Source organism: Rhinatrema bivittatum, chromosome 6 (assembly GCF_901001135.1).
Source record: "Rhinatrema bivittatum chromosome 6, aRhiBiv1.1, whole genome shotgun sequence".
Taxonomy (NCBI): Eukaryota; Metazoa; Chordata; class Amphibia; order Gymnophiona; family Rhinatrematidae; genus Rhinatrema; species Rhinatrema bivittatum.
Window position 1 is genome coordinate 110431593 of NC_042620.1, and position 24999 is coordinate 110456591.

Here is a 24999-nt window from a genome sequence, read left to right on the forward strand (position 1 = left end):
CTGGAAGGGGGGCTCAACCCATGGTCTGGACTGATCCATGGTACTACAGGAACGAAAATTATCAGGTAAGAACTAATTTTCGATTGGTCTGCAGCAGCACTGTCAGCTGCAGGCATTGGATCCAAGTTTGTTTCCAGACCCAGCTCCTTGTACTGAGGTTTCAGGGCAGGGGTAAAGGCAGTGTTTACAGTTCTTGAGTGACAATTAAGGGATTTAAACTGATGACTTTACTGATTTGGAAGGGAATTGTTTTATCTGAGGGATAATTAGTAAAGTTTTGGTTAGGAGTGTTCACCTCCAACCTTAGCGTAGTTGCATTCTTTCAGCCAGACAATCCTTGTAAGCAAGTAATGAAAGCATGTTGTGCTTTTTGTTTTTTATTTATTTTATTTATTTATTTAAGGGTTTTTTATACCGGCATTTATGATACAATCACATCATGCTGGTTTACAGTTAAACTTTTACTTTTTTTTTTTTTTTAATTTTATTTTAGTTTATGCAGCAGAGATTTGATTTGCGGCAAGCATGTAACTGGAGCGGTATGGCCGGAGTTGTTGGAGACTTTCCTTTTGGCATTCCTTGCAACATTAAAATAACAGGTATTGTTTCTCTGTTGGCGGATCCTGGAAAGTGTTTTTGGATTCTAGAAATTTGTTGTTTAGGCAAGCAGCAAATGGTGGGAGAGGCTAAACAGAGAAGATGTTTTCAGAAACTTTAAACGCAGTCTCTTGTGAATGAAGATCAAATTTTAAAAAAAAAGGGTGGGGTTGATTTGAATGTTTTTTTGTTCTAACTGAATTTTCTAAAAATGCTAGTATTTCTGCTTTTTAGACATTGCTAGTCTGTGTTTGGCTTCAGGCTGCTTTCTGTTGTGATGGATTTGTCCCTGTGGCTTTTAGCTATTTTCTTTTGCTGAGAAAGGGCTGACTTGACCCAAATAGTTTAAGTAGTTCTGCATGAGTTTCATTGTGACAAGCTGGGATTCCTAAGCAGGATGCACCAAGTATGCTGGTTTATAGTATCCAGGGGCTGAGGGAGCCAAACCAATCCGAAGCTTTTTGGCACACTGCAAATATTAAAAAGAGTGCAGTCAATAAATTTGAGAGCTTGAGATCATACTCAACATACCCTGGTTTAAGAGTGATGTTCAACTTTGTCATGTTATGAGCAAGACAAATCCAATATAAACCCTGCACCTCTAGTTGTATAAACATATATATGCTACATCCACAGAAAATCCTCTCTTCATCCCCCTTTCCCTATACTGATGGGTGGAGAACAGAACTAGGACATGACCCCATATAACTCACCATACTACAAATAAAATTAAAACACTGGAATTATCTCAGTAACAATACAGATTCCCTCTGCTACCAGGCACATTATAAAATAATACAACATCTGCAAAAAAGAAAACCCCACACTTGGCCACTTGTAACAAACCTACCATACCATAGCAGCACTATCTCCCAGGACTCAAAACAGTAACAACCCTACCTATGAAAAGGGAGCACTACAAATATTGCAACAGGTCCTAAAACACTATTTATCCCAGGACAAGCAGGATGCTAGTCCTCACATATGGGTGGCATCATTGATGGAGCCCTACTGAGGAAAACGTTCTGTCAAAGTTTCTAGAAACTTTTGACTGGCCCTGTGAGGCCACTGAGCATGCCCAGCATGCCATAATATTCTCTGCCACAGGGGTCTCTCTTCAATCTTTGTTTTTCCACGCTGCTGTAGGCATCGTGGAGCAGGAGCCTTGTGAGTTTTGTCTCACAGTATTTGCTGACTAAAAGTCATTTATTTTTCTCATTCATTTTCTCTCACACGGGATCTCTCAGATTTTCACCGGCTGGTGAGTAATCGTAGTCTCGTTTTTACTCCTTAAGTAAAAACTTTTTCTCTCATAATTTCTTTTTCCCCTCATTTCATCGACGGCCGTCGATTGAAAATGGCTACCGGATTTAAAAAATGTCCTATCTGTAATCGGACAATGTCCATTACAGATCCACACCTCGAGTGTGTCCTTTGTTTGGGGGACAAACATGATGTCACAACCTGCCCTAAATGTGCAGAGATGACTCCGAAGGGAAGAAAACTTTGCCAAGAGAAGATGGAACATCTATTCCATCTACAGCTTTTTGCCTTCTCCCTCATCATCGACAAAATCGTCTCCGGCCGGAGTCTCAAAACGAATAATATTGAAAAAACGTCATCCGGAGGAGTCGGGAGACCATCCATCGCCAACGACATCGATAGCATCGACGAGGTCAGTGGTCGAACACCAATCAAAACATCGTCATAGACATAGACATACATCGACACCGGTGCTTGTCTCCCGGAGGAACCGACCGCTAAGCAGCCAAAACTTCAGGAAACACCGCTATCCTTGATGCCAGGGCCTTCATCTCGCGAAGAAACACCAATAGTTGAACCTCCACAGGGCTCTGTGGAAGGAGTATCGACGCCTCCACCGCTACCGCGTTCAGCTGCTCTGCCTGCACCAGCTGTTCCGCAGGAATTGTCGGATTTCATCCGACAAGTGGTGCTCCATGCCCTTAAGGAGCAGATGCCTTCGCCGATGCCGGTTCCCAAACCGATGCCGGTACTACTACCGATGCCAGTGATTTCACCGAAGCCAGTGACTACACTGATGCCAACTACTCCGTTGATACCGATACAGACACCGATGCTGACGATTCCGTCGATGCCAGTGCCTAAACTGATGCCGGCACCACAACTTAAAGGGATACCGGCATGACCATCGATAACACCGACGCCTTCTTCAATGCCGGTCCCGATGCCATCGATGCCAGTGACGCCTGCGGACCCAGGGTATCCAGAACTAGCACTATATCAACTCATAATGAAGAGATTTGACGAAATGGTCTGTGCTCTTCCTCCAAAACCCCGAGAAGAATGGCTTGAAGGGATACCCCTCGATGACCCACAACCAGGTCCTTCAGGGCTTCCTCGCCCACCTAGATCGTCTCCAATATCTCCTCATCAAGACGATCCATACGACACTTGGGATGAGGGACATACAGACACTTCCTCTGAAGAGTTCATGTCAGATCCTTCACCTCCAGACCCAAGGAAGAAATCTCCACTGGAGGATTTATCCTTTACAAATTTCATCCAGGATACAGCGGACACCATACCCTTCAACTTGGTGACGGAGGAAGATTCAAGGCAACAAACGTTGGAGGTTCTCCAATTTGTGGATCCTCCAAAGCAAGTAGTAGCCATACCGGTCCATGACGTCCTCCTGGACTTTACAGCATCGACTTTGGGAGCACCCATGCTCAGTGTCTGCTGTAAATAAGAGAATGGACACAACTTATTTGGTGCAGTCTGTTCCTGGCTACCAAAAGACACAGCTTCCACACCAATCGGTGGTGGTAGAATCTGCACAAAAGAAGTCAAAGCAGATTAGACCACATTCCTCCACTCCCCCAGGAAAAGATCACAGATTCTTGGATTCCCTGGGAAGAAAGGTATATCATGGAGCCATGTTAAATACTAAAATATCATCTTACCAATTATACATGACTCAATATCAAAGAAATCTGTGGAAACAGATGCAAGAACTTATACCATCATTGCCACAGCAACATCAAGAAGCAGCCCAAGCAATTATTCACAAAGGACTTGAAGCTGGCAAGCACGAAGTCCGTGCTGCCTATGATGGGTTTGAAACTGCATCCAGAGTGGCAGCATCTGGAATAAGTGCAAGACGTTGGGCATGGCTTAAAGCCTCTGACCTCAGGCCTGAAGTCCAGGAAAAATTAGTTGACCTCCCATGCCTGGGTGATAACCTTTTTGGTACCAAGGTACAAGATGCGGTTGCTCAATTGAAAGAGCACACAGAAACCCTGTGTCAACTTTCATTGATTCCGCAGGATCCAGCTACACAATCATCTCGTAGGCCTCAAAGAAAGGAACCTAGAAGGCCCTTCTATCGACAGAGGCGTTATTACCCTCCAACATCAAGGGGCAGATCGACTAGGCCACAACAAAGAGCTCAGCCCAGACAACCTAGGGCAGCTAGGCCTCTCCCTCCGCCACAGACTGGACCGGCTGCTGGCTTTTGAGGACTTTCCCAGAGACCAAAGCCATCTCTTCAATCCTCATCCAGATCTTCCAGTAGGAGGCAGAGTATCCTATTTCTACAACCATTGGTTACAAATAACAACGGACCAATGGGTACTTGCAATAATATCTCGAGGTTACCAACTCAATTTCCTCTCAATTCCAAGAGATTCTCCTCCGAGACCTCTTTCACTAACAGAAAATCACATAATCCGATTGCAAGTAGAATTATCCACCCTTCTGAGAGTCAGGGCTGTACAGCCAGTGCCCCGGGCTCAGCAGGGCAGAGGATTCTATTCCCGCTATTTCCTCATTCCAAAGAAAACCAGAGGCCTATGTCCCATCCTAGACCTCAGAAATCTCAACAAATTTCTGAAAAAAGAAAAGTTCAGGATGGTTTCTCTAGGCACCATCCTGGCTTTGTTCTCTGGATCTTCAAGATCTTACACTCACATTCCAATATTCCCTCCTCATCGCAAGTATCTGCGATTCATAGTGGGTCATCATCATTTCCAATACAGAGTACTGCCATTCGGACTTGCCTCTGCTCCCAGAGTATTCACCAAATGTCTGGCAGTAATAGCAGCATACTTGCACAAGGAAAGTATCCATGTCTTTCCCTATTTAGACGACTGGCTCATCAGAAGTCAATCTCAACAAGGAGCTCTGGCTTCTCTCAGTCGAACAATTACTCTACTTCACTCCATGGGCTTTTTCATCAATTATCAAAAGTCCCATCTCACTCTCTCACCTGATTCAATTCATAGGAGCAGAATTGAACACCATCCTCTCAAAAGCTTTTCTACCCGGGGATCGGGCAGACATACTTTCCCTACTGGCAAGCTCGATTCACTCGAAGAAACAAGCAACAGCTCATCAGTTTCTAACCTTACTAGGCCACATGGCCTCCACAGTTCATGTCACTCCTACGGCAAGGTTAGCCATGCGGGTAACCCAATGGACTTTAAGATCACAATGGATCCAAGCCATTCAACCACTGTACTCTCCAATTAAAGTAACCCACCAGCTACGTTCATCTCTACTTTGGTGGACGAACAAGGACAATTTGCGCAAGGGCCTTCCCTTCCAGCAACCAGTCCCACAGATAACTTTAACTACAGATGCATCCACCTTAGGTTGGGGAGCTCACATAGACAATCTCCAAACCCAGGGTACTTGGACAAAACTCAAAGCAACATTTCAAATCAATTTCCTGGAACTTTGAGCTATACGTTATGCTCTGCATGCATTCAAGGACTGGCTTTCACACAAGACTGTTCTGATCCAAATGGACAACACAGTAGCCATGTGGTACATCAACAAACAGGGAGGTTCGGGCTCGTATCTCCTTTGTCAAGAAGCTGCACAGATTTGGGACTGGGCCCTAACACACTCAATGTTTCTCCGGGCCACTTATCTGGCAGGCATTCACAACGTAGTGGCGGATCGACTCAGTCGCCAGTTCCAACCACACGAATAGTCCCTGGATCCCTGGGTAGCGACCAGGATATTTCAACATTGGGGAAAACCAACAATAGAGCTCTTTGCATCACACCTGAATCACAAAGTGGACAAGTTCTGCGCTCTCCACAGACAGAAATACCAGCCAGCCAAGGACGCCTTTGCTTGCCCTTGGAACTCAGGCCTTCTATACGCGTATCCTCTGATACCGCTCATAACCAAAACTCTAGTGAAGCTACAACAGGACAAGGGATCCATGATACTCATAGCCCCATATTGGCCTCGACAAGTATGGTTTCCCACACTTCTAGACCTCTCGATCAGAGAACAAATTCGCCTGGGTGTAGCTCCCACTCTCATAACTCAAGATCAGGGTCGGTTGTGCCATCCCAACCTTCAATCCCTATGCCTGACAGCATGGATGTTGAAAGCTTGATTTTACAACCACTCAGTCTTTCAACCAATGTATCTCAAGTGCTTATAGCTTCATGTAAACCTTCAACACGAAAGAATTATTCTTTGAAATGGAAAAGGTTTACTTTGTTGTGCACGAAAAAGAACATTGGCCCTTTCTCCTGCCCCACAACTTCTCTACTAGACTACTTATGCCATCTTTCAGATTCTGGTCTCCAGACATCATCTGTAAGAGTACATTTAAGTGCAATCGCAGCTTACCATAACAAGATGGGAGATGCACCAATATCTATACATCCTCTTGTCAGTAGATTTATGAGAGATTTAATTCACCTTAAACCACCAATTCAACCACCTGTCACTGAATGGGACCTGAATTTGGTTTTAACAAGACTCATGCGTTCTCCTTTTGAACCCATGAATTCCTGTGATCTTAAATTTCTTACATGGAAGTCTGTCTTATAGCCACTACATCGGCTAGAAGGGTTAGTGAGTTACAAGCAATTGTCACGTACTCACCTTATACAAAATTCCTACATGACAGAGTGGTTCTCCGTACACATCCAAAATTCCTTCCCAGTAGTTACGGAATTCCACTTGAACCAATCTATAGTTTTGCCCACATTCTTTCCAAGGCCTCATTCTCACCAAGGAGAACGGGCCTTACATATCTTGGACTGTAAGCGTGCGCTACCTTTTTACTTAGACTTCACTGTAGTCCACAGGCAATCCACTTAACTATTTGTATCTTATGATCCAAACAAACCGGGAAAAGCAGTGGGTAAACATACTCTATCCAATTGGCTAGCAGATTGCATACAGTTTTGCTATGAAAAAGCAGGCCTTCCTCTCCAAGGGCGAGTAAAGGCGCATTCAGTAAGAGCAAGTTCAACAACAATACTTCACTGTTGCTTCACTACAAAATGACTCAGCCTCTAGCTTGCTAATCACCCATATGTGAGGACTAGCATCCTACTTGTCCTGGGATAAAGCAACATTGCGTACCTTGTAATAGGTGTTATCCCAGGACAGCAGGATGTAGTCCTCACGAAACCCACCCGCCACCCCGCGGAGTTGAGTCCAATATATTTTATTATTTTATTTTTTGCTAAAGCTTATTGCTACATATGAGACTGAAGAGAGACCCCTGTGGCAGAGAATATCATGGCATGCTGGGCATGCTCAGTGGCCTCACAGGGCCAGTCAAAAGTTTCTAGAAACTTTGACAGAAAGTTTTCTGCAATAGGGCTCCATCAATGATGTCATCCATATGTGAGGACTACATCCTGCTGTCCTGGGATAACACCTATTACAAGGTAAGCAATTTTGCTTTCTTAGCATGTAGACAGATGAACTCAGGACCAATGGGTTATGCTCCCCTGCCAGCAGATGGAGATGGAATAAGCTGGGGCAGATTCTTTGTCAGAGCCGAAGAGGAATCCCATTTTGATCTCCTTGCATAAAGCCTCTTGCTTCTTTCCTGTTATGGACCCCATTCAAGAATTGATTGATCTTGAATGGGATGCCCCAGAGGCATATTTCAAAGGGGGTTAGGCATTGGAAGGACTATACCCTTTGGGTCCAGCTGTGAGAGTGCGTTTGCGTTTTCCCAAAGTGGATGCTCTTGTCTGCACCATATGGATGACTATCCCTGTGGAGGGAGGAGCGGACTTGAAGGATTTGCATGATAGATGGATTGAATCTATCCTTAAGCAGTGGCAATAACTTTGCAGATTGCTTCCTGTTGCGCTTTTGAGGCTCGCTTTTATTTGCTTCTCTCTCAGGAGATGGATGATTCTAGAGTGAATTCCAGAGCAGTTATTGAACCTGCTGCTGCCTTTTTGGCAGACGCAGGCTGTGATTTGGTCCGTACCTCAGCCAGAGGAGTGGCTTCGGTAGTGGTGGCCAGACATCAGCTATGGTTGTGGAATTGGTCTGCTGACGCAGTCTCCAAGGCTAATCTTTAAAAAACTCTTGTTTGGGAGCAAGTTGGAAAAGCTGGCCAGTACGTGAGGTGAATCTCCAGTTCCTCGGTTACCAGAGGATAAAAAGTAATTGCAGTGCCCCTTTTCTATGAGGGGCCATCACAAGACTTCCAAGTGTTTTCATCCCTACAGAAACCCGACCTTTCAGAGAACTCGGCCTTTTGGTAGGTCTCAGTCCTTTCGTCCCCAACAGTCCATGAAAGGAGCAGGCTCAGTTGGCGGTCTGTCCCAAGCTTCCCAATGAAGGTTTGCTAACCAACTTCGCGAGGAGGAGATGGGGGACATCTATCTCTCTTTTATCAGAGGTGGGTTGAGATCACATCGGATCAATGGGTCCTGGAAGTGATATGGGAAGGATATGTGCTGGAGTTTTGCAGCATTCCTTGGGTGTCTCCTTGCCACTCCCCACAGAAGAAGAAGCAGGCAGTGTAGTCTACGCTTCTGTGGCTCCTCCGGCTGAGAGCTGTGGTTCCCATGCCTACGTCTCAGGAAAATATGGAGCGCTATTCCATCTATTTTGTTGTTTCCAAGCAGGAAGGTTCCTTTTGTCCCATCCTGGAACTCAAGAGTGTCAACTGTCATCTGCGGGTGCCTCATTTTCACATGGAAACCTTATGATCTGTGATAATGGCCATATAATTGGGGAAGTTTCTGACTTCCCTGGATCTGTCCAAGGCTTACCTTCATATTCCCATCTGTTTGGAGCACCAACGCTTTCTATGCTTTGCGGTGCTGGGTTGCCATTATCAGTTTTGAGCGCCTCCCTTTGGTCTGGCCACCCCCCCCCCCCCCCCAAGAGAACATTTTCCAAGGTCATGGTGGTTGTATCAGCGGCATTGAGAAAAGATGGGATCTTGGTACCCCCATACTTGGACGACTGGCTGATTCAGACCAAGTCTTTGGCAGAGAGCACTCTGGTAACCAACAAGATGATTTCCTTGCTGCAGGAACTCGGTTGGGTGGTGAAGCTGGCCAAGGGCAGTCTCTGGCCTTCTCAGTCATTGGAGTATCTGGGAGTTCACTTCGACACGAGGTGGGCAAGGTTTTTCTACTGGATACACAGATCCAAAAGTTGATGTCTCAGGTGCGTCAATTGGTGAACACTATACGTTGGGTGTGGAGCTATCTACAGGTGCTCTGTTTGATGGTGGCAACTCTGGAAGTAGTGCCGTGGGTGAGGGCACATATGCGTCCTCTTCAGCAGTCACTGCTGTCTCGTTGGAACCCACAGTCTCAGGACTATTCGATTCGGCTCCACTTGCCGATGGAAATTTGCACTCGCCTCCAGTGGTAGTTGCAGGAGACTCTTCTGAGAGAGAGAGTTTCCTTGTCCTCTCCAAACTAGTTGGTGCTCACGACAGGTGCGAGTCTCCAGAATTGGGGAGCTCACTGTCAGGAAATGACAGTCCAGGGATGTTGGATGGCTGAATAGAATCTTTGGAACATCAATCGTCTGGAAGCCTGGACAGTCAGGTTGACATGCTTGTGTTTCAGCCACAGGCTTCTGGGTCTAGCGGTCCACGTAATGTCGAACAACATAACAATGATAGCCTACATCAATCGCCAGGGAGGAACCAAGAGCTGGCAAGTGTTGCAGAAAATAGACCAACTTATGGAATGGGTGGAAGAACATCTTCAGATGATCATGGTCTCTCACATCGAAGGAAAAGACAATGTACGAGCAGACTTTCTCAGTAGGGAGAGTCTGACCTTAGAGAATGGGTGTTCTCCGCCAAGGCATTTCAGCTGATAGTGGATTGCTGGGGGCCTTCTGTCCCTAGACCTGTTGGTGACTTCCCGCAATGTGAAAGTTCCTTGATTCTTCAGTCGCAGGAGAGACCATTGGACCCTGGACATCAATGCTCTCATACAGGTCTGGCTGGAAGATGAGTTGCTTTATGCCTTTCCTCTAGCCCTTGCTGGGCATGGTCATTTGCAGAATCAAAATCCACAGGGGGCTAGTACTCCTGGTGGCTTTGAATTGCCCCAGGCATCCACTTCACGAGGATCTGGCTCATTCTGTCTTAAGGTTGAATGGATGGGTTGAATAAGGATTTGGCCCTTAATTCCTTGAAGATTCAGGTTGCGGATCTTACATGTTTCAGAGGCATGGTAAATGGTGTCTCCCTATCATCTCATCCTGATGTGGTCCGTTTCTTGAAGGGAATAAAGCATCTTCGGTCTCCCTTGTGGTTGCCGGTTCCTTTGAGGAATCTTAACCTGGTGCTGGATTTTTTAGCAGGCCCTACGTTTCAACCACTGCATAACCTTTCCTTGCGGTTATTGATCCTGAAGACAGTGTTCCTGCTGGCTATATGTTCTGCGCGTCACATTTCCGAGTTGCAGACCCAGTCTTGCCTGGAGCTGTTCCTTTGGGTGACTCCAGGGGCATTGCAGTTGTGTACTATTCCTTCTTTCTTGCCTAAGATGGTCTCAGAGTTCTATTTAAATCAGTTCATTTCTTTGCCATCCCTGAATAAGGTCAGGGATGGAGAGGAGTATCACCTCCTGTGTTCCTTGGATGTCAAGAAACTTGTGCAGTATTTGGAGGTTTCTGAACCTTCCCGAAAGTCAGATTGTCTTTGTCCTTCATAGTGGAATGAAGCAGGGTGAAACAGCTTTGTGGGCTACGATAGCTCGCTGGATTAAGGAGGTGGGCATGGCCGCGTATGTGGATGCTGAAAAGCCGTTGCCTACTTAGGTTAGGGCTCATTCCACTAGAGCACAGGCAGTGTCATGGTCTGAGGTTAGGTTGTTGTCTCTCATTGACATTTACTGAGCTGCGACGTGATCATCCTTACACACCTTTTCCAGGTATTATCATCTGGATGTGCAGGCTAAGGAGGGCGTAGCCTTTGCATGTGCAGTGTTGACTGGACCATGGGCAGCCTCCCGCTTTATTCGGGAGTAGCTTTGGTACATCCCACTGGTCCTAAGTCCATCTGTCTACACGCCAGGAAATGGAGAAATTACTTAACTGATGATTTTGTTTTCTCACCCTCGGCTGTCAACTGATTGTGTCAATAGTCCTCCTGGGGAGCTATGGAACCCAAGGGATTACTGGTAAGCATTCATCCAGTCCCTAGCTTGGGGTACCTATGTTCTTAATTTGAGTTCAATGTTTATTGTTAGTTGAGTACAGTTATAGTTGACTGTTTTTAATCAAGTTTTTTTATTAGTCTGCCCACAGTGACTTTTGAAGAGAATACTGGCAGGCTGAGGTCACTGCAGGAGTTTATATATACTGTGATGTCAGTTTGCTCCGTCTCCATCTGCTGGCAGTGCAGCATAACCCACTGGTCCTGAGTCAATCTGTCTAAACTTTCCAGACCTCCCAGCACTCATACTTGCCCCTCTCTCACTTCTTTTTCTCCTGCCCCTCTTCTTTCTTTCTTCTGCCTTCACCTCTCTTTCATCTATCCACACCCTAGACTCTGACCAGGGTCCTTCTGAGACTTTGTGGGGCCAATGGCAGGTCAAAGTGGGATTTAGTGATAGGGACCCCCTCCAGAGGTGGCGGCTGCTGCAGGACTCCCTTGGGACCATAAAAGGAGAGACTGCAGTGGCAGGAGATAGTGGCGGATCCACTGGACTAGGAGGTGCTAACAAGAAGTGGCTCCATGCAGGCACAGCTTCTCCTGCATCTGTCTCGCTTTTGCTCCCACATTATTATTCTTGCCTGCACTGGGAATAGAATTGGCATATGGGCTCCTATTGGTTATATGGCTGCCTACCTCACTGCTGGACCAGAGACTGGTGTCTGGTTACTATTGTAAGCAGATACTGTACAAAATGTGCCCAGATTCTAGGTATTCTATGCTGCCCTGCCAAAAGTTGGTTGGACCATGTCCCAGGTGGCCAACCAATTCCAAAGCCTTCATTAGTGTCCCTGCAAGTGTCTAACGTATGGATATTACACTGAGACAAGCTGGATGTTGCCTGGTGACAGTAAGAGAAGCTCTACAAAGGCCCTCAATTAACAAGACTGTCCACAGCAGGAAGATGTAAAATTTTTTCTGCATGCATTTGACTGTTGCTTACACACTAATGCTTTTTCCCCTCATAATTCGACATTAGAGAGATGTCAGGTGTGCAGTGGAAAACAGTTTAAATACCTTTTTATAAAACTATAGGGGAAGAAATTATTTTGCAAACAGTTGGCTTATTCAAACCTTAAATGTGAATTTTATTAGGGTCGGGGGGAAGGGGGGGGGGGGAGAAGAGGGGGTGGGGGGAGGGGAAGGGGTGGTCAACAGACAGCTTCTGGTTACTATAGGTTTTGTTCAGTGGGGTGGAGTGCAGAAGGAACACTGTATTCTCCCTGTTGTTTGTACTATGTTGTGTTTTACTGGGAAAGCAATAAAAATTGTTTCAAACTAAATGTGAATTTTAAGAGAGCTGTGAGTACAAGTACTGCTTATTCACACTAGTGCTGTTTTATAAACTCGTGCAAGTACTGGTGCGCGAATAACTTTGCTTGTGTAAAAAAAAAAAAGGAGTGGATTAGGGGTAGGTCAAGGGCGTTCCAGAGCAGAGTCAACATTTACACTCACAAATTGTGCTTTTATAACCTGCGAACGCAGCACACGTACAACTGTTAGGTAGGAGATACCAGATGTTTTCACTATTGTATGCAGCAAAATATGAATTCTGATCATAAATTGGACACAGACCTGTATTCCAGCTGAGGGATACAGAGGTGATGAACCTTGACATGGAGAATTAATTCATGGCTGAACTATTTGTTCTGCTAGCAAGCTATTTACCGAGGCCCCTCTAAGGTCTTGCTGTCTTTTTCCATTAAACATGAGCTAAGCTCAGGACAGGGCCAGGTCACAGAGGCAAAACCAACTATCCAAAGGGCAGTTTATCAGACATGTCAACTCAGAGAAAAACACTGACACAGCAGGACAGCTCGCTTGTCAAGAGATTACCAGAACAGACCAGACCAAACCCTGCTCCGTAGTCACTACATAGCAGGAGCATTCATGGAGGGAGGCAGCCTTCTGAAATGGAGAAATTACATAAGAACATAAGAAATTGCCATGCTGGGTCAGACCAAGGGTCCATCAAGCCCAGCATCTTGTATCCAACAGAGGCCAAACCAGGCCACAAGAACCTGGCAATTATCCAAACACTAAGAAGATCCCATGTTACTGATGCAATTAATAGCAGTGGCTATTCCCTAAGTAAACTTGATTAATAACCATTAATGGACTTCTCCTCCAAGAACTTATCCAAACCTTTTTTGAACCCAGCTACACTAACTGCACTAACCACATCCTCTGGCAATAAATTCCAGAGCTTTATTGTGCGTTGAGTGAAAAAGAATTTTCTCCGATTAGTCTTAAATGTGCTACGTGCTAACTTCATGGAATGCCCCCTAGTCCTTCTATTATTCGAAAGTGTAAATAACCGAGTCACATTTACTCGTTCAAGACCTCTCATGATTTTAAAGACCCCTCAGCCGTTTCTTCTCCAAGCTGAACAGCCCTAATCTCTTCAGCCTTTCCTCATAGGGGAGCTGTTCCATCCCCTTTATCATTTTGGTTGCCCTTCTCTGTACCTTTTCCATCGCAACTATATCTTTTTTGAGATGCGGCGACCAGAATTGTACACAGTATTCAAGGTGTGGTCTCACCATGGAGCGATATAGAGGCATTATGACATTTTCCGTTTTATTAACCATTCCCTTCCTAATAATTCCTAACATTCTGTTTGCTTTTTTGACTGCTGCAGCACACTGAGCCGACGATTTTAAAGTATTATCCACTATGATGCCTAGATCCTTTTCCTGGGTGCTAGCTCCTAATATGGAACCTAACATCGTGTAACTACAGCAAGGGTTATTTTTCCCTATATGCAACACCTTGCACTTGTCCACATTAAATTTCATCTGCCATTTGGATGCCCAATCTTCCAGTCTTGCAAGGTCCTCCTGTAATGTATCACAGTCTGCTTGTGATTTAACTACTCTGAATAATTTTGTGTCATCTGCAAATTTGATAACGTCACTCGTCGTATTCCTTTCCAGATCATTTATATATATATTGAAAAGCACCGGTCCAAGTACAGATCCCTGAGGCACTCCACTGTTTACCTTTTTCCACTGAGAAAATTGACCATTTAGTCCTCCTCTCTGTTTCCTGTCTTTAAACCAGTTTGTAATCCACGAAAGGATATCGCCTCCTATCCCATGACTTTTTAGTTTTCGTAGAAGCCTCTCATGAGGGACTTTGTCAAACGCCTTCTAAAAATCCAAATACACTACATCTACCGGTTCACCTATATCCACATGTTTATTAACCCCTTCAAAAAAGTGAAGCAGATTTGTTAGGCAAGACTTCCCTTGGGTAAATCCATGTTGACTGTGTTCCATTAAATCATGTCTTTCTATATGCTCTACGATTTTGATCTTGAGAATAGTTTCCACTATTTTTCTTGTCACTGAAGTTAGGCTCACTGGTCTATAGTTACCCGGATCGCCCCTGGAGCCTTTTTTAAATATTGGGGTTATATTGGCCACCCTCCAGTCTTCAGGTACAATGGATGATTTTAATGATAGGTTACAAATTTTAACTAATAGATCAGAAATTTCATTTTTTAGTTCCTTTAGTACCCTAGGATGCATACCATCCAGTCCAGGTGATTTGCTACTCTTTAGTTTGTCAATCTGGCCTACTACATCTTCCAGCTTCACAGTGATTTCATTCAGCTTGTCTGACTCATCATCCCTGAAAACCATCTCCGGAACTGGTATCTCCCCAACATCCTCATTAGTAAACACAGAAGCAAAGAATTCATTTAGTCTTTCTGCAATGGCCTTATCTTCCCTAAGAGCCCCTTTAACCCCTCGGTCATCTAATGGTCCAACCGACTCCCTCGCAGGTTTCTTGCTTTGGATATATTTTAAAAAGTTTTTATTATGAGTTTTTGCCTCTATGGCCAACTTTATTTCAAATTCTCTCTTCGCCTGCCTTATCAGTGTTTTACACTTAACTTGACAATGCTTATGTTTTATCCTATTTTCTTCAGATGGATCCTTCTTCCAATTTTTGAAGGATGATTTTTTGGCTAAAATAGCCTCTTTCACCTCACCTTTTAACCATGATGGTGATAGTTTTGCCTTCCTTCCACCTTTCTTAATGCGTGGAATACATATGGACTGTGCCTCTAGGATTGTAATTTTTAAACAGTCTCCAAGCCTGTTGAACACTTTTAACCTTTGCAGCTGCACCTTTCAGTTTTTTCCTAACTATTTTCCTCATTTTATCAAAGTTTCCCTTTTGAAAGTTTAATGTTAGAGCTGCAGATTTACTTATTGTACCCCTTCCAATTATTAGTTTAAATTTGATCATGTTATGATCACTGTTGCCAAGTGGCCCCACCACCGTTACCTCTCTCACCAAATCCTGCGTTCCACTAAGAATTAAATCTAAAATAGCTCCCTCTCTTGTTGGTTCCTGAACCAATTGCTCCATGAAGCAATCATTTATTACATCCAGGAACTTTATATCTCTAGCAAGTTCTGATGTTACATTTACCCAGTCAGTATTGGGGTAATTGAAATCTCCCATTATTGTTGCACTGCCAAATTGGTTTGCTTCCCTGATTTCTCTTAGCATGTCTGTCTGACCATTTTGGAATGGTCTGTCTGACCATTTTGTCCAGGTGGACGGTAGTATACTCCTATTACTATACTCTTACCCAACACACATGGGATTTCTACCCATTTAGATTCTACTGAGTATTTAGTCTCTTGTATGATCTTTATCCTGTTGGACTCTATGCCTTCCTGGACATAAAGTGCCACACCCCCGCCAAGTTGATCCTCCCTATCATTGCAATATAATTTGTACCCTGATATAGCACTGTCCCATTGGTTATCCTCCTTCCACCAAGTTTCTGTGATGTCAATTATGTCAATCTCATCATTTGCTGCTATACACTCTAACTCTCCCATCTTACTTCTTAGACTTCTGGCACTGGCATACAGACATTTCAAAGTGTGTTTTTTGTTTGTTTTAACAACCTGCTTTTCAGTTGTTTGGGATAATTCGGAAATCATTAGCTTTGGTGATTTTTTACATATAGGCATATGGACTATGTTTGCTTTTAATGGAACCTCTCTGTTGGGATGCCCTAACTCTCCTGTTTCATTAGTATCCTTCAAGGATACATTGCTCCGAACCATGCACTGCTGAGTGACTGTCGGCTTTCCCCTTGTTCAAGTTTAAAAGCTGCTCTATCTCCTTTTTGAAAGTTAGTGCCAGCAGCTTGGTTCCACTCTGGTTAAGGTGGAGCCCATCCTTTTGGAAAAGTCTCCACTTTCCCCAAAAGTTTCCCCAGTTCCTTACAAAGCTGAATCCCTCTTCCCTGCACCATCGTCTCATCCACGCATTGAAACTCTGGAGCTCTGCCTGCCTCTGGGGATCTGCACATGGAACAGGAAGCATTTCAGAGAATGCCACCCTGGAGGTTCTGGATTTTATGCATGAACTGTTGCATATTCATTGCCTGACTGTTAAAAGCTGTACCAAAGAGAGACTGAGCGGCAGCTGGCAGAGAAATACTCATTACCATCTGAAGACTACACCTGAGCCATTGCCACCTGCCCCTCCCTACAGCCAGCAGATCCACTTCAGCCTGCCCAAGGTCTCACCACATAACAGAAGGTCCTGCCTGCTGAACTGTGACTGGGACAACAGAGACTTCGACCTGTGCTGCCAGTCTGGGGACATCCTCCGTAAGCCAAAGTGTCTCCCATGGATCTGCAAACTGGACCCTCTGTAAGGGTGAAAACCGATGGTAATCTACAGTCATGAGAGCTAGCTAGTTATGTTTATTAATTAATATACCCAAAGCGAATCAAGGTCTCTGATATGCTAAGTTGGTAATGATGCAGAGTTTTACTCAGTATAAACCTGTACTGTGTTAAGGACGTTAGCGGCATGTGTCTGTTATTCTAACTCCTTAACCTGAAGTATCTGAAAATAAATCAGTCTAATTCTGAGACAAAAAGGTGTCTTTTCTCAGACTTTTCAGATCACATATAAGGTAATAAGTGGTAAACACCCATAGCACAGCAGTATTCCCTAAAGAGGGAGGGGAGGGGGAGCAGGCAGTCTCGTTCCAGCTATGTATACCCTTATATTGCCTACATTCACTTGTGCATATTTACTTCTGCTATTTACTAGGTGTAAATAGCAGATGAGGGGTGTGAGTAAATTGGGGGGGAGAGCAGGCTGAAGAAACAAAGAGATCTTGATGATCTAGAGATAGACTGGGCAAGCTGGTGGATTAATTGGTAAAACTGTCCTTCACGCGTGCATGTTATAAAATATGCTTACTGGGGCTTGGAAAAGCTGATAATTCCTAAGGAAAATATGCAAATAACCTTTCTCTGTGTAACTGCTTAAAATTAGGCGCACATATACACGCAAATAGACGTATTTTATATAATGTGCATGCACTTGCGTGGACAATATAAAATTCATGTGCATATGAGTGCACGCACGCTGTCATTTTAAAGTTACTGTGAGAGCTGGGTTCTATGGATCATGAAAATAATATTAAAAAAAAAAAACCTTAAGTGAAAATTTTCCAGCAAACTCACCTATCCCAGCAAGGTTAGTTCAGTTGTACCTTAACAAATAGTTTCTAGTGGCATCCTTAAACTCAGCTTATGCACTGAATTCAACACTGTGTCAAGTTTGAAGGTCACTGTGCAGCTTCATATGAAGCCTATTGATTCATATGTGTACTGTTAGTATAAGTTGCCTTTCTTAAAATCTTTTCAGGTGAACGGTGACCTGAAAATCACTTAAAGGATTAGCTGCCCATGATTTTAAAACTTTAGTGGTTTATTTTTGTTTCTAGAAGTAGGCACTTCTTTTAAAATCATTCCACATGTAGAGCATATCACACAGGTTTGGGCTTTCTGTTTCCCAGATTGTTTAAGCAGAATTGTGCAGATAAATAACTAAAATATTAAACCTAGGTGCAATGTAGTGTTACCTTTTTGTTCATTGAGTACATTTCTTATTCAAAAAGGCAAGAAATAAATCTTAATATACTTTTTCAGTCTATACAACAGGAAACAGTAGTAATTTTGTAATTTTTTAGTAGGATAAAGCAGTGTCCTCATTTTGCCATATTCATGCTTGAATTTACCTAAAAAGATATCCTCTGGGAAGGAAAATATGGAAAAGGATTCTGATAAGAATATTCTGAAGGTCTTGAGGAATTGTTGCCTTACCATAATTGACTGTATTCTCTGACACTCTTCTTTTCCTTACAGATACTCCTCCTCTGCTCTTTCAAGTGTCTTGTCTTGAAAATTCATTTCAGATCGGAGGATATCCTTGGCATTACATCATCACACCTAACAAAAAGGATAAAGGAACTTACCACATCTGTTCTTTGAGCAATAATGTTTTGGTAATTTGTTAATAACTTAGCAAAATAGCAGAGTTGCTACATTTTCAGATGATAGACCTTGAAGTCGGCCTCTTAATTCATAACTTCAAATAATGCTCATGTCAGCTGAAAGCATCATTCTGTTTTCTCTGAAGACAAATTGCGGTAAATAACACAAGGGTAATATAGTAGTCCTTAACTTAATAATACATCATACTATCTAAAGGACATAAATACCAACAATTACCTAAATACTTGATTTAACACATATCAACACTTTTTTATTATGAAAATGTATATAATTTATTTTAACTAACAATATGTTATTACAACATCAGACATGTGTTTATTTTAACGAACAAAACATGTAACAAGCATAAATATGTGTCAGTCAATATTTAAAACAACTGTTTTTTATATATCTTTTCACATAGTGCGGATACCCAACCTACCCCAAATTTTCACATTAATACAACATTGAATACCCCAAATGTTAAAACTTCATACCTAACCCATTCACTCATCCACATTCATACAAACAATTACTATAAAACCTCCCCACATCCCAACAGCAAATAAAGATTCAGAGTACGGGTACAGTAAGTTATTTTATCAACAATATCTGAAATATCTCCCTATATTAAACAAAAATATTTAAAGAGTATTACTCCTTATATCCATTAACTCATATATTAAACAATCCCCACTTTTTGACAAGGTCCTTGTTTCGCGATTTGCTTCTTTAGGGGTGTCGTTCCTGATACTGTAAAATATAGTCATCCCTCGCAAGGGAGCCTCAGTTCCCCGAATCCTGAATCTGTCAATAATTACACAGTATCCACACTTACCTATAAGAGAAATATTATATAAGTATATATTCAATTAACACAAATTGTTACCCAATTAATCCAATTACTCACAGTATAACGATTCTTATTTTCATTCGCTGATGCCGTGTAATCAGATAGTGTCTTCAATCAATATCGAAACTAAACATTAAAGACAATGATAATAATAATCACAGCCCACCAAAATTTAACACCATCACCTTAAATTGTATCTAACATAATACTCACAATATATTCACCATTTTTACACACACTCCTCGAACACATAAATCAACAAAACTGCCGCAGCAGATTTAATGCTTGAGCTCCAATACTAAACTCCAAACGTATTTTATTTCTAACGTGTCTTATCCTAAAAATAAAAACAAAAATAATAATACAGCACCAACCAGCATATGTCTTCTTAATTCAAGTATATTTCAACTGACTAATCCCAATAATTCAGTATACGCTGATTCTCAAAACATGACAGTTCAATATTTCTGCATGCCGCTGTGACACAGCGTTTCTCATTTATACTATAATTCATTCCGAGAAATGTATAACCTCTAATGTTTAAAAGTACACTTCCAAAAGTATTTCAACCAACAAATTTTACTTACTTGAAATGCAAACAATTCTCAAAACGTGGCGCCTCAACATCTCTTCATACCACCACAGCACAGCATATTCTCCATGTAGCCACGACTCAACGTCTCCTGCACCGGAATCCAGTTCATAACTTCCGCTTTTTTAAATCCCCGCTACAAAGGTGGGGCCGTCACTCAACCTAATAACATCGCATCCTCAACCAATCCTCTCACTACTAGGGGACGTACTCTTTACATCCACGTAAAAAATCTTCTCGTATTGACGATGATACCCTTCAAACAACTAAAATGTCATGCCATATAAATTAAAGCAAATATATATCATTATATCTTTTTAATAATGAATATATTCCAAAAGCTTGTCCCACTTATATAGACAAATACCTAAGGCATTCCAAAAATAGTATTTTCACACACAAGCTTCACTATTTAGGTATAAAAAGGGGATTGTTTAATATATGAGTTAATGGATATAAGGAGTAATACTCTTTAAATATTTTTGTTTAATATAGGGAGATATTTCAGATATTGTGTATGGGTACAGAGTACTGTACCCGTACTCTGAATCTTTATTTGCTGTTGGGATGTGGGGAGGTTTTATAGTAATTGTTTGTATGAATGTGGATGAGTGAATGGGTTAGGTATGAAGTTTTAACATTTGGGGTATTTAATGTTGTATTAATGTGAAAATTTGGGGTAGGTTGGGTATCCGCACTATTTATTTATTTATTTATTTATTTAACAGTTTTATATACCGAAGTTCTAGTAACAAAGTTACTAATCAATTCGGTTTACATTATAACAATAAAATTGACAGTATATAGCATAATGTCTTACAGAGAACAGGGAAGATTGTTGAATGTGAAAAGATATATAAAAAACAGTTGTTTTAAATATTGACTGACATATTTATGCTTGAACCAGAAAGACTCTCTACAAAAATTACATGCAGTGATAACAGCGAAATATAAATCTCTCAAAAAAACTGCTGTAGCATCACAATTTTAACAACAAGAATTCTGAGTCACCTCAAGTGAGAGAACATTTTTTTGCATTTTTGCATTTTTTTGCATTTCTTCCACCTAGGATCCAGTGTCGGGCTTTTTTCCATGCTAGCCTCATCTGAAGAACATGGCGTTTCTTCACTTAAGTTAAGTTCATGTCAATGTGACTTAAAAAAGAACAAGTAAAATTACTATATTTTTATCACCAATAAGCGACAATTTTTACTCTCACGGAAGCATAAAAAAATATATACAACTATGACCTATGATTATAAACGTGGGCAAATACAATTTATGCTAACTTAGCATTACTAATTATGCTGGTTTATGAGGTCTGGTGATTTAAAAAAAAATTTTCTCTCACTTGAGGTGACTCAGAATTCTTGTTGTTAAAATTGTGATGCTACAGCAGTTTTTTGAGATATTTATGCTTGTTACATGTTTTGTTCGTTAAAATAAACACATGTCTGATGTTGTAATAACATATTGTTAGTTAAAATAAATTATATACATTTTCATAATAAAAAAGTGTTGATATGTGTTAAATCAAGTATTTAGGTAATTGTTGGTATTTATGTCCTTTAGATAGTATGATGTATTCTCTGAAGACAAGCCATTCACGGAGTTGCATACGTGGATCATGTGACTGCTCAGTGCTGAACATATGACCAAAGCTCTTTACTCTCCATGCATGGCAGGTAGCACGTGACTCTGCAGCAGCCTGGCAGCTCCTTCAGTTCATTTTTCTCTATTAAAACTGATGTGCTCACTTTTCTTTTTCCTTCTGTTCTTCTGTCACTCCTCAGATCTCAAGAAACTGATCATCATCTTTTTCTTCACTCTTTTTGGCTAGCTGGAATTCTGAAGTTTTGTTCTTTGTCAGTCCACTGAATTAGCCCTTGATTTTTCTTTGTGGCTGCACCAACAGGCTACTCCTTCCACACACACAATTCTCATTTGGTCATTTTTTGTACAGGAAAAATGTCTTCGTTTGATTTCACCTTGTTGCTTTTCCTTACCATTTCCAAGACGCAGGCCAATGGCATCAAGTTCTATGTGCACATGTAGGTACTGCCATGCATGGCCAATGAAGGACTTGCTCTTTCCAGAAAGCTCTGGAAGAATCTGCCCAGTGCTAAGCATGGTCACATGACTCACACGTAACTGCCCTGTTGTCTGCAGAGAATGTTTGTTTGATAAGCAGTTTTACCATGTTTAACTGTTTTCATTATTAGGCATCAGGATTTCTTTTCAGTTCCTTTGTTTTGGCTTATGCAGAGGTGGAAAAATCCAGGGTACCAGTATATCCCAACAGTTCACACTAGAGGGGAGAGGCTGGAGGGAAAAGGCTCTAGAGGAAAAAGGAAAGGAGGCTGGGTTAAGGCATAGGGAAAAATAAGCTGGGTGAAAGGGAAAGCCAAGAAATGCCAAACAGATACACAACTGAGCTGGCATATAAATTTTCTAAATATTTTTCTGTCACTTTTCGATACTGCAGGAAAATAATAAAACAGCACTGTAAATTGAGCCATTTCTTAGTTTTCTGAAGACTACTGGTCTACACTATGTAATTTGTCATCTTCTAGGTACTTGACCAATAGACTTAGGATAACTTTAAAAGCCTATGCTCATTCAGCATGCAGACACTTAGCACCTTTAGTCTTACATCTTGTCAAGAGACAGGGTTAACTAAGGAAAAAATTAGTAAAAGAAGAAATTCTGTGGATCACATTTTTCAGTTCTGTGTCCCCTTCAGGCAAAGAATGGAATCCAAGATATGAAGTGCTGCTCATTAGAATCAGACTGGATATATTTCCATCCAGATACCTCGAGTAGAGTAATCCATGTTGGACCAAATAAAATTAAGTAAGTATAAGCAACAAGTATTGGAAAATTTATTTTTGCCCATGAACTAGAATACCCATTGGGATGCTAAGGATTTACAGATCTAGTTCCATAAACCCTGTTTGTGTGTGATTACAAAAATGTTCTGCATTTGTAATGCACCACAGCAGCACCCTGAATGCACTGGAGAATCACATTGGTGTTCGCTTTCATTTAGAAAGCAAATATTCTTCTGTTATTTCCTTTTTAATTGGAGATCAGAAGGCCACTAATAACCAATATAATTAAAAAAAAAAAAAAAGAAGCTTTCTAAACTATGAACACGTAAAGATATAAAAGACTAAAAGACACCTGCAAACATAGCTATGCATATTCTGAATTGGAATTTTGAAATGTTTGTTCTCACTTAATATATAAACTATAAAACTTGAATGGGGTCCATATTCAAAGCAGTGTTTGCATATGCTTCCAGCTTTGCTGTCAGACCAACGCTGGAAGCAGGTAAGACAGTACTGGCTCCCAGCTATTGTTTGGGAGATAGGTCCAGGCATAGGGATGATGGGGTAGAGGTAGGGACCTTTGTTTTTATTTTTTTTTGGGGGGGGGGGGGGAATTTCAATGTTAAAACAAAAATAAATCAGTGGCATAAATGACTTTGTTATAATAAACAGGAGAAAAATGAGTGGAAAAGTCATTTTTCCTCTGATTTTTTTTTTTTATTACATTGAAATTCCTTGGAGAAATAAAATAAAATGAAAACAAAGGTCTCTTGATAGAGGTTGCAGGGGGGTGGGTGGAGGACAGGAAGGGACTTGGTGCCAGGGACGATTGGGTGTCAGCCCTGAGTTTCTATGGTCTCTGGGGGGTTTATTATTTTTTTTTTGTAACATTGGGGAGGATCAAGTGCTAGTCATTAATGTATTTTATATGCATGGTGGGCTGGGGGATCAGGTCTGAAGGTCGTTCCCCCTACCTTTGTTTACCCCCACCCTGGTTAGTCGGCTATATTCAGGATATAGCCACTTAGGGTTAAACTTATCCAAGTAAATATTACCCGGATGCCTTTTCAGTTTGCCTGGCTATATTCTGAATATATCTGATTAAGTATAATGTTATCCAGGTAATGTAACCAGATAACTTCAGGCAAGTGTATTTGGCGGGAGACTCATCCCACTGAATATCCATCTCTGACTACTTTAGCCAGAGAACTTGTCCAGTTGCTGCTTTTCTGGATATTGACCTCTTCATATAAAGTATTTAACAGAAATTTTATAATAGCCAGTAAAATATCCCTTTTGTTAACCATTCCTTTTGTGAATGTAAATATTTGGTTTTGTTCTTAAAAATAGTAGTATTTTCACCCAGAAATAGTATGTAGTTTTGATTAAGTAACCAGTTCTAAACCTTAATAGTTAGAGCACAAAGCTATGAAAGCTATAGACTAGATTCCAAGGTTAGGCCTTAAAAGCTTCAGTTATTTACATATGACTTCATTTATTTATTTATTTATTTATTTATAAATGTAATTATAATGAATGACTTCATGCGTATTTACTTTATGACGTACTGTAAATTACACAATCTGGTATGAGATTTTTGTTTTGTTTTTAATATATTTATCTTCATCTGTGTTCTTCAGTCATTGCTAGTGCAGTATGCTCTGCATATTTGGCTCATGTATTTGTAAAATGTGTCTCATCTAGAAATTTTTTAAATATATTTTTAGCATTTTGAAGCTGAAGGAGATGGAAATGAATAGCCAAATCGAGGAAGATTTTATTATCCTAGCTAAGAGGGAGACCAAAGTAAGCAGGTTTATAACACAGTGTTTTCAGTCCAAAGAAATGTCCTTTTCCAAATTTTGTGTGTACCTATATACCATTGCCTATAAGTCATCAAAAGTAAATATTTGAAATGTAATGTAAGTGACCTCTGCTCATACATTGCCCACATGGAGGAGCATTATGTGCTGAAATAGACCCTTTTTGCAAGTACAGACACTAGTTTTGCTTTTTGAACCCAGGAAGTTCCTGTATTTATAGCATCTTGCATGTGTTCCACAGAAAAGTCACAGCATATGTTGGTTGAATTAGAGCAAGTTTAAAACTTGGGAGCAAGGAAAATCACATCTGGCCCCAACCACTGCATTTTGTCTTGTTTATGAAAATCCTTCCAAGAGGTAGCACTTCTGTTTAGATTAGGGACTCTTGTCTTTTATACAGTTGCAGGCATGCAGAACATACACCTAGTAGGAAGAAAGAACTGTAGTTTTCCTCTACAGTTCTGTACTTCTGCCATATGCAGTGCCCTATCAAAGATCAGATCTAAATGAAAAGGC

General features: G+C 41.5%; 1 protein-coding gene across 4 annotated transcripts in view; it reads left to right on the top strand.

Annotated features, from left to right (window-relative positions):
- DCAF17 (DDB1 and CUL4 associated factor 17) overlaps positions 1–24999 on the top strand; it is a 155914-nt gene that overhangs the window by 109515 nt on the left and 21400 nt on the right. For all 4 annotated transcript variants that reach the window (XM_029605757.1, XM_029605759.1, XM_029605760.1 and 1 more), the window contains 4 exons: positions 494–599; positions 18256–18395; positions 22573–22682; positions 24388–24466. In XM_029605757.1, the coding sequence (XP_029461617.1) occupies positions 494–599; positions 18256–18395; positions 22573–22682; positions 24388–24466 (435 nt within the window). The remainder of the gene's footprint in view (positions 1–493; positions 600–18255; positions 18396–22572; positions 22683–24387; positions 24467–24999) is intronic.